Consider the following 10,575-nt stretch of genomic DNA (forward strand, 5'->3'; position numbering starts at 1 on the left):
AGGCATTAACAGCTAAACCTTAATTGTTATCTGGGTTAGCTCAGGAAAAAGGGAGGAAAGGCTTTGTAGAGGAGCAGCCTGAGGGTAACCTTGAAGGAAGATGAAGATTCAGAGCAGGGATGAAGAGTAAGTCATTCTAGGTATGGGGGATGCTCTATGCATACACACTGAAGTGGGAGAAAGCTTGATTTCAGAAATCCTTAGATGTCTACCTTGGTTGGGGCATAGAGTATACATGGAACAAAGTAATGTGAAATAACCAGAAGGAAGAACCAGATTATGGAGTGTCTTTAAGATCAGTCTGAAGAGGTCTTAAAAAAACATTTTAAGATTCAATAGGGGACTAATGATTGTTGGTGAATTGAAGAATAAAATGGTTAGACCTACATCTTTGGAAGATCGTTTGGTAATTAAATGGAGGGTGGACTGGGAAGAAAGGAAAGATCGAAGGCTAGGAGACTTGTTAGGCTAATAAGATAATCCTGGTAAGAGGCAATGAGGGCCCGAACCTGGGTGATTACTGTGTGATTGGAGAGAAGGGATGGAGGACAGATGTTACGGAGCTTGAAGCATAAGACTTGGCAATTGTTTGTATAGAGAGCGATGAGGGGGACAGAAGTGTCACTGATTAACTTCAGGGTTAGAAATCTGGGTGATTAAGAGGCCGGCAGTGCCCTTGGTGGACATGGGGAAATTTGGAGGAGGGATAGATCTTAGGGAGAGATGATGGGCTCTGAGCAGCTGAGAGCTATTGTCATCATCACATCATCTTGTTCTTTGAGTCTCTCTTCATTCCTGTGTTTTTCTTCTGCTTCATATCTTATTTTTTTCTTCTTCTCTGCTTATGTCTCGATTTACTCCCCTTGCTGTCCCTGTCTCTGTTGTTCTCTCTCTCTCTCTCTCTCTCTTTTTTTTTTTTTTTTGGTTTTTGTTTCGAAACTTCTATGCAAAGCCATACAGCACGGTGGATGGAGAGCTGGTCTCGGAGCTGGCTTGGGGTCAAATCCAAGTTGCCTACTGGCTTTGTGACTTTGAGCAAATCACTAAGTCTGGAAGGCTCTCCTCCTTTTACTGGGTCCACTGATCTCCCTGAATTCCTTAAAGTTCTAATTAAAATTTAAATTCTACAGGAAGCCTTTCCCAATTTCTCTTAATTCTAATTAGAATGTCTTCCCTATTTTAACTGTCTCCTATTTATTCCTGTATATATCTTGCATTGTTATATTTGATTGTATATTGCCTCTTCCACTAGATGATAAGCTCTTCGAGCTCTGTCTTTTGCATCCCCTGTGCTTAATTCAATTCATGGTATAGAGTTTGGCATGGCATAAATGATAAGCTTCTGAGGAGATACCAGAATTAGTAGGGAGAATTTCTTCCCCCCAGTAAAGAAATTATAGGTTCCAGTTCCATTCTTATCTCCCTCTTTCTCTTCCCCCTCTCTTTCTTCCAAGATTTCAAGTTTCTCTTTGCCCGATTCAATCAAGCAATAAACATTTATTAAATACCTACTGTGTACTAGGACTACCTTCCCTTTATTTTGGGGTCTACTTTGGAAACAACCTATTAACAATAGCCAACAATTGACTAACTCCAACTGGAGTTCTTAGCACCTTGATAGCACTTGAGGGACTCAGGTCAGTGGTGCCCAACTCCAAATTAGTTTTGCTGCTGGGGAAAACTGAAGTTTTAGGTGAAACCTTATTCCTACTACATATTCCATCCGCTGGCTCACATCCACCCTCCACTGTGCTGTTCATCCCCAAGCTCTCCTTCCCCTGGGGATATCTAACTCATCTGGATGCTCAGTTCCAATCTTTCTCCATAAAAATCCTTTTCCTTCCATCCAGGATTTCCCATCTTTATACAGAATCATAGAAGGTTGGTTTGTTGGGACCTTAGAGATTTTTGTCAACCAACTGATTTTACAGAGGAGAAAACTGAAGTCTAAACTCATAGTTCATGGAAACTAGTGAGCCCAAGAGCTAGCCAAGAGAACTTAAAGGTCCTGACTCTCTTCTTGAGGTGCTTTTCTTGTAGGGACACCCTTGCACTGGGGCACCTCAGGCTTCTTAACAATTCCCTGGAGCCCAGTGATTTTTTCCATTTTCCTTACAGACACTAAGAACCCTCACTTAACCTAGACCGGGCCCAGACTTTCTGACAGACGATTAGGCACTTGCCTGGTTCTAGCCCACGGGGAATGGGAGGCTTTGAGATCTGGACCTCCCTTTTCTCAGGCCCTTTCTGCTCTACCCTTTGGTTCTAGGAGATATTCTCTAGCTTCCATTCATGACCAAGAAAGTATTCCTCCCGTCCCATTCCAATCAGTCCCCTCCTTAATATACCCTTTCACGCAAATGCCCGTCAGGGACCCGAGCCCTATTATGAAGAGCCGGTCTCGTTTCTCTTAGTTCCCACACTTCTCAGACATCTATAAATGATATTCATGGAAACGCAGACACACACCTGACTTAATCCTCACATCCCTGTGGCACGGAGTACAACGTGTTGACCTTGGTTCCCATTCTTCCTCTCGTTTGGCCGAGGCTCAGTTTACTCCATTGTAAAATGGGTATTTCTTTTTCCTTTAAGACGGGGTACTACAATCCCCGGTTTCCTTTCCTCCTTAACCCTCATTGCTTGGCACCTGGAGCCACCCTCAGCCCCTTTCTCCACTGCTCAGCTCGGCCGGTACTTCGCTGGTAGAGAATTGTCGGGTTCTACACACCCGAGTTTCCCCCTCACCTCAACCTGCACAGTGCCCAGGAGGAACAGTTTCTCACAAATTATGAGGACATTTTCCCAGTCTTCTCTAGGGGCTGGTTGGGCTGGGCAAATAGCTCTCCCCTTGCCCCAGTTCACTTACTTCTCATGCTTGAGCCACCCTGGTTGGGAGATCACCTGTGGGTCCTGGGGAGGCTGGAGGGCACCTTGGCACTGATAGTGCTGGGCGGGAGACGAAGTCTGTCAGCAGCACTGGCAACCCACGGGCTCCACACCTCTCCTCGCCTCACTTTGCCCAGACAGCAATGGGGAGGGGGTTTAAACTAAACCGTGCACAGGTGGCTTTGGGACGTTCCCCTCACCAGGGGAGGGGAAGGGGTGATGGGCACCCCCTGTGGCCAATCTGGGCCTGGGCAATGGAAGGGGGTGTGTGTGTGGGGGGAGGGTGTTAGGTAAGGCAGCCAATCACAACAGGCGTTGGAAAATTCCAAAACCACATGTGAGCAGCCACAGGCAGCAAAAACTGTTTCCATCTGCTGGTTGGTTCTGGGGGCTGGGGGAGCGGGAGACAGGGTTACATCCACCTGGGGTTGGCCCCTCCTTGCCTTACTCCCCTGACTCCTGGCCTCTTGCCTTCGGAATGCCTCTATTGCTCTCCCTTGCCAGAACGAGTGTCCAGGTGTTTGCCCAAGTGGGACTCTCTCTTCCAGAGGTGCATGGAGTATCTCCCTAGGGGTCCCCGAATTGAGGAAACAACTTAGCCCCTCGGACCTTGGATGGTGGTCCAGGCCCCGACCTTGGGGATTGACCAGCTGGTCTGGGGAGGTTCTATCACCTAGAATGGCTAATACGCCCTTTCATTTTCTGTGTCTGGAGAAGTAAGAGCAGTGCTTTCTTTGGGGTTTGAGGGGACGGTCTGCCCCTCAACTCTCCTTTTCCATTCCAAGTGCGGTCCCGTTGGAAGGCCTCAACGAGTTTCCCATACCTAGACTTGGAATAGGCTCCCACACAGCTAGAAAGGCACGAGGAAGAGCATCAATAGAGAGGCCCGCTTGGAAAGCGCTGCCCTCCGATGCCCACGGGTGCTCGTGGCCAATGGCCGGGCCAGAGCAGGTCGGAGCGGATGCCCAAGGAGGGTCCCGGATAGGATTGATGTGGGTGGGCGAGGGAGGGAAAGGAGGAATCAGATTTTGATCTCTCCATTCCAGATCTTCCAAAAATCCCCTACTTCCCCCCACCCACGTACTGCTGGCCCTTGCCTTGCCCCCTCCTCCCCTCAACACACCTCATTCACGTCACTCCCTGACCCGTTTTCCTCCTGGGCGGGTGGGTCGTGCTCAGCATTTCCGTGAGGCCTTGTGGCTAGGGGAGGGCGAGGCCTTAAGAATTTGCTGAGCAGAGCAAACCCCCCACTCAGGAGGAGGCGACATCCCTAGCCCCCAGCTTCTCTGCAGCTCACCCTCCTCCCTTCCCCCATCTCCTGAACCTTAGGCCAATTGGGGAAAGTAGAAATATTCTCTGGGGTCCTCCAGCCCCAAGGGAAGCTTCCCAGCCACTCTTGTAGCAGGTGGGATGGAAATGAGATATCAGGAAGGAAGGTGGGCTGCGGAGGAGACCCAAGGGCAGAACATCAAGAGAAGCTCAGCATCCTGGCATCATGTGATCCCTATCCAGCTAGGAGCTCAGGGACTCTTGGGAAATGTTAGGGGAGGATATCCACAGGTGGATGATTTTAATGGGAACCAGACATCCTGGTTCTGATCCCCTCGCTCTCCCCACTGTCTTTTGGGGTTTGGACAGAGGCAGAGCTGTGTGGAAGAGAAAATTCAGTAACTATCAAAAAAGGTTCCTTTTCTCCAGGTGTCCCAGAGACCTAAGGGTGTCTGTGTGTATGTAGAGGTGAGGGGTGGTATAGGAGGAGAGAATCTCAAGGAGAATGAAAGCTGGTCTCTTTTTAGTGTCTCCCATCAGTAGCTATTAGGAAGTCCTTCCCAAGGTCTAAGCTCTTTTTTTTTTTTTTTTGGTCAACGTGGGTGCCCTGATAACTTTGATCAATGAAACACTTTGTGTCTCTAGGAAGGGTGGGGGATGGGTTCCCCATCTTCTTTCTCCCCTCCCCTCTGGTCCCCTCTCTTGGCCATGGTTCTCTCCCCATTCACACCTCAGGATGTGTTAACCACAGAGATGAACACCAAACCCCAGGCTGGCCACAGAGCCCTTCTAGGCCCTCTTGCCAGCCTCCCTTGCCAGGTTCCTCACTCAACCTTCCCTTTACTCTTTCCTCCATCCCTCAGATTTTTTCTCTTTCTTTCTTTCTTTCTTTCTTTCTTTCTTTCTTTCTTTCTTTCTTTCTTTCTTTCTTTCTTTCTTTCTTTCTTTCTTTCTTTCTTTCTTTCTTTCTTTCTTTCTTTCTTTCTTTCTTTCCTTCTTTCTTTCTTTCTTTCTTTCCTTCTTTCCTTCTTTCTTTCTTTCTTTTTCTTTCTTTCCTTCTTTCTTTCCTTCCTTCCTTCTTTGTTTCTTTCTTTGTTTCTTTGTTTCTTTCTTTCTTTCTTTCTTTCTTTCTTTCTTTCTTTCTTTCTTTCTTTCTTTCTTTCTTTCTTTCTTTCTTTCTTTCTTTCTTTCTTTCTTTCTTTCTTTCTTTCTTCTATTTTTACCTTCAGATTTCCTATCTCCTCCTTACTAGCCCTTACTCATTTCTTCCTGTCTTTCTCAATCTATTTCCCATCATCTGATTTCTCCTTCTTTCTCTCTTCTCATCCTTCTTCTCCCCACATTTTCCTTTCTCCATCTTTCCAATATCAATTAATGTTTCTCCTCATTCTCCTTCCATCTTCCCCTCTCTCCTGATCATTTCATCTCCCCTTGTCTCTCTCCTATCTTCTACCACCTTGTTTGTCCTATATCTATATAAATATGAATATCATATATAGATTTATATCTCTCTTATGTAATGAATCTATAGTATTGAATGAGAAATGTCCTTTTCTCAAAAATTATAAGAACAGGAACTCCCCCTCCATCAAACCCTGTCTCAGCCTCCATCTCCCAGCACCACCACATACATGTACATACTCACAGGTATGGGTCTTCTTGGTAGTTTCAGGCCCTGTAAGAAAAGGAGAATTGTGAGGACTCTGGTTCCATTCAAGATAGGCAAGGCTAAAAGAAGAGAGGGTCACAGATACACCCCATTCCCAACACACTGGCCTCTCAGCCAAATCTCTTTAACTAAATTTGTTGCCAATCTTTGCTAGCCTTTGTTAGCCCACAAGGCTCCTCCAATCTGGACCAATCTTAGTTTGGAGTTTGAGAAGTAATGTCAAAGAGCTCTAGAGTGCATTATAGGGGAAGGGGTAGGCCATGGGCTCTTATTCATCTCAGGGTCTTGGAGACAGATTAAGAAGTAAGAATTACTGAGCAATTAACCCTACATCCCCTCCCCTCAAGACTGCCAAGACTTGGGGAGCCACTCTCAGCTTCCCACTCATTTCTGCCACATAGATCTTATTCCCCTGTTTTTCCAGCTCTAGCAGGTTAGAGGAGGCTGCATGATCCTAGGGCTAATCTAGTCCAGCTATGTCTATGAGAATCCTCTATTTTTGGGTGGGTGTGACCTACAAGGCTCCAGGACTTCTTGCCCAGAAGTAGGAGAGTAACAATATTCCTGTTCCTCAATGTGCCAGAGCCCTATTTGGTCAGTAGGGATTTTGCCTCAGTTTTCTCCTTTGTAAAAAATAATAATAGTACCCACCTCTCAGGGTTATTAGGAGTATCAAATGTGATATTTCTTTTTTTTCCCCTCAATAGCATTGTATTCTTCCAAATGCCATGGGAATTCAATACTTGTGTTCTAAATTTTTTTCTCCCCCCAAGATCGCAAACAATACTATATAGGTTAAACATGTTCAATCCTCTAAACATATTTCCAAATTTTTCATATTATTCAAGAAAAAATCAGAATAAAAGAAGAAAAAAACCACAAGAAAACAAGCAAACAGACAAAACAAAAAAGGTAAAAATACTACATTTTGATCCACATTCAGTATCCATGTCTCTCTCTGGATGAGGATGGCATTTTCCATCCCAACTTTATTGGAATTGTCCAGGATCACTACATTTTTGAAAAGAGCTAAATCTATCATAATTGATCATCTCATAATCTTTCTGTTACTGGGTGTAATATTGTCCTGGTTCTGTTCACTTCACTTAGCATCAGTTCATGTAACTTCATATAGGACTTTTCTGAAATCAGCCTGCCCATCATTTCTTATAGGACAATAATATTCCATGACAGTCATATACCATAACTTATTCAGCCATTTCCCAATTGATGGGAATCCACTCAATTTCCAATTCCTGGTCATTACAAAAAGAGCTTTTACAAACATTTTTGCACATGTGAGCCTTTTTCTGTCTTTTATGATCTCTTTGGGATAGAGATCCAGTAGCACCACTGCTGGATCAAAGGGCATACACAGTTTTATAGCCCTTTGGTCATAGTTGTGATAATATTTCTAAAGCACTTAACATGCCTGACACACTAAATATAAACCTGAAAGTACTCTGTAGCATTTATTAGCTTGCTTATCTTCCTGATCCAAATAGGGCAATTTTTTCACCCAGTTCAATCATATCATGATCAGGCAACGATTTCCCCCATAAACATACTGATTTTTCCTTTTCCCCATCATTAACCTCTGGTTTGCTAAGTCTTTTCCTAATCTTGACTTCTTTTCTTGATGCTATACCATACCCAATCTCAGATTGTACCTTCTTTCCGGAGAGAAAAGCACCTTCTCAACTTCTCCTGCCTATGGTTTCTGGCTTTCTGACCTCCAAGTTGAACACATACCTTTCTCTTCTCCTCCCTGTACCCCAGCCAGATAAACCTCCATATTGGAGGCGGGAGAGACAACATTTAGAGGAGAGAAGGGAGGAGGGAGCTGGAGAGTACTTCTTATCTCCTTAAACCTAATCTACCTTTGCTCCTTAGAGTTTTCTGGCTCCCTCCCTGATATGGTATGCTAGTATTCAGTTTTCTTGGCGTTCAGTCTTTTGCATGTATCTTTGATGCATGGGGACTGATGATGGAAAAAGACATCCTTCCTTCTCTCCATTTTTGCCAACATAGAGAAAGGCATCCCTCTTCACCCCTCGCCCACCATATGCATTTATTGGCCCCTCTGACATCTGTGCTAATCTGACCACTAAGGACATTAGGAGAACCTGATTCTAGGCAATGATCGGCAGAGATCAAGGCAGAAACCACTTAACTAAGTAGAGGGTTTAAACTTTAGAGGGACCAAAAGTCATAGGTTAACTTATTTAAAGCCACAAGTGATTTTAGAGACCATCCACTCCCTAGTATAGGCCAGACACAAAGAAACTTAATAACTAATATGTGTTGAGTTGAATTGAATAATGCAATTTTTGCCTCATAATTTTAATGATGACAGCACTTATTTATATAGTGTTTTAAGGTTTGTAAAGTACTTTGCAAATATTAACTCATTTTATTGTTTCAGCAACATCTGGGAGATAGATGCTATCATTATCCCCAATTTGATAGATAAGGAAACTGTAATAAGTATCAAACTCTAGCTTTGAACCCCTTCCTGACTCTGGCTCAGCTCTCCGAGAAGAAATTGAGAGCCAGAAGGCTTTTTCCTTGCCCAGGGCCAAACAGCGAGTATATAAGACCAATGCCCTTTCTGCCATATCTGAGGTACTAGATTCAGGAGTTTTTAACTTGGGGGATCCATGAATTTGTTTTTAGAAGTGGTTCCCTGTGTAATCATATCTATTTTATTTTATGCATTTAAAAACCTTATTCTGACTTTACTAGATTGCTAAAAGCGTCCATCATACAAAAAGATGTCAAAAATCTCAAGGCTAGACCTGTGTGCCCGCTTGTGCCCTGGTGCCTCTATTGCAAGAAAATTGCCTTCCAGTTGCCTAATGATCAATACAATGCTCAGAATTAAACATCTACCTGGTTGATATTGGCACTAACATCAAAAGGTGAGCTTACTCCAGGATAGGGGGAGGAGCATGACCTGCCCACTAGCCCCACACTATCCTATATAACCAGGACTAAGGTCCCTCACTGTGGGGCACTGCCAAGTGGGAAGCACCAAGGGACCTGGGAGATGGCCAGGGGAACTCAAAGACAGGATTGTGGAACTGAGGTGTGGATAGGACCCTAATAATTATGTGTGTGTGAACACACAGAATCCACAATCATGAACTCCATGATCATGAACTCCAAGATTCCCACCCACTGCTCTCTGTCTGTCTCTCTGTTTCTCTCAGTTTCTGTCTCTAGCTCTGTCTGTCTTTCTCTGTCTCTCTGTCTGTCTGCCTCTGTGTTTCTCTCTGACTCTCTGTTTCAGTCTCTGCCTCTTTCTGGCTCTGTCTGTCTGTCTCTGTGTTTCTGACTCTGCTTCTCTCAGTCTCTGTCTCTAGCTCTGTCTTTCTCTGTCTCTCTGTCTGTCTCTGTGTTTCTCTCTGTCTGATTCTCTGTTTCTCTCATCTGTCTGTCTCGATTTCTGTCTGTTTCTCTGTCTTTCTCTGTCTCTCTGTCACTTTCTCTGACTGTCTCTCCTCTCCTGTTCCTTCCTGTTCCCTCCTTTTTCCTCATTGCTTCTCCCCTTTCCCTGTCTTTCTCCACTTTCCACCCCCTGTCTCTCTTCTCTCTACCTGTCCTTCTATCTCTTTCCCTTCTCTTCTCCTGTGTTTTTCCCGCCCTCCCTGTCTTACCCCTTGTGGCTTTGTGGTGACTCGGTGGGGCCCTGTCCATGGGGCAGCTCACTTGTTGGAAGTCCTTGGTCCCGGGTGGGGATCAGGGCCCAGGGGAGAAAGAGAGGGAGGGAAAGAGGGAGGGAGCACCTGGCCAGGCAGTAGGCAGGGGAGAGGAGTGGCTGGCAGAGCATCCTGGCACTACGGGCAAGTGGGGGGGGAGGGAGGAGGAAAGAGATTTGGGAGATGGGAAGCAGAGAAAAATGCATGTCAGAGGGTCGGGCAATAGGTGGAAGGGGACATGAGGAAAGAGACAGATGATGGAGGATGGGGAAAGATAAGGGGGGTACAGAGCACGGGGGACCCAGTAGGCAATTCGGGCTCTTTCCAATCCCTTATCTCCCTCTATTGCTTTATATGGGTCAGGGTGGCCCTGAACCTCCCCGACCCATCCCTTGAGGACTTAGGAGATCCAGAGAGCACAGACCACCAGCTAACTAATACAGAGGAGTCCTGAGCTCTGCAAATGATCTGGAAAAAGCTGAAACAGTTAGTTTGGAGGAAGATGGGACTGGGGGTGTGAGATGGGGGCAAGGAAGAAGTGAATCCTGGAGCAGACTCCAGGGCTTACAGAGACCCTCTTCTCTGGCCCCTTCTCAGGCCTGCCCCAGTCGCGCCTGTCCCTGGTCCCAGTCCCAGGGTTTGATTAGCTGGGCCTGGCTCCCAATGTTACCCAACAGGCTGGGGCTGGCAGGGAGCCAGCCTGGAGGGGGCAGGGCTCCTTGGCACCCCTCCTCCCTCCCCAGCTGGTAAACAGCAGCTGAAGACCTGGCCATGCTAGGGCCTCGTGACTCTGGTCCCCCCAGCCTCCCCCCAACTGCCCCCTCTTCCCACCACGTGGAGGCCTGCGTGGAGGAAGTAGGCAGCTGCTGAGCTTCCACTCTCCAGCCACCCGGCCCTCCTTCCATGGAGATCTGCCCCTGTCTCCTGTCAAGGTTTCTTGCTTCTGTAAGGGAACTTCCCAGAGGGTGTCGGATGGAAAAGAATCAATTTTCCCGGGCACTGTTTGTATCAGAACTGTCTGTGTATTTATGGCTCTTTAATAATGGA

The 10,575-nt window shown here is 46.1% G+C and overlaps 1 protein-coding gene across 3 annotated transcripts in view; it reads right to left on the minus strand.

The window, feature by feature from the left end:
- Positions 1-10,203, minus strand: part of RORC (RAR related orphan receptor C) — a 30,726-nt gene extending 20,523 nt beyond the window's left edge. The window contains exons 1-3 of one of the 3 annotated variants that reach the window (XM_074263463.1): positions 10,097-10,203; positions 9,487-9,666; positions 5,804-5,833 (exon numbers count right to left, since the gene is read on the minus strand). In XM_074263463.1, coding sequence (XP_074119564.1) covers positions 5,804-5,833; positions 9,487-9,526 — 70 coding nt within the window. In that variant the 5' untranslated portion in view covers positions 9,527-9,666; positions 10,097-10,203. Of the gene's footprint in view, positions 1-2,869; positions 3,025-5,803; positions 5,834-9,486; positions 9,667-10,096 lie in introns of those variants that run through there. The other 2 variants (XM_074263464.1, XM_074263465.1) reach the window with 2 other exon arrangements.
- Between the last annotated feature and the right edge of the window lie 372 nt (positions 10,204-10,575).

Source organism: Sminthopsis crassicaudata, chromosome 4 (assembly GCF_048593235.1).
Source record: "Sminthopsis crassicaudata isolate SCR6 chromosome 4, ASM4859323v1, whole genome shotgun sequence".
Classification (NCBI taxonomy): Eukaryota; Metazoa; Chordata; class Mammalia; order Dasyuromorphia; family Dasyuridae; genus Sminthopsis; species Sminthopsis crassicaudata.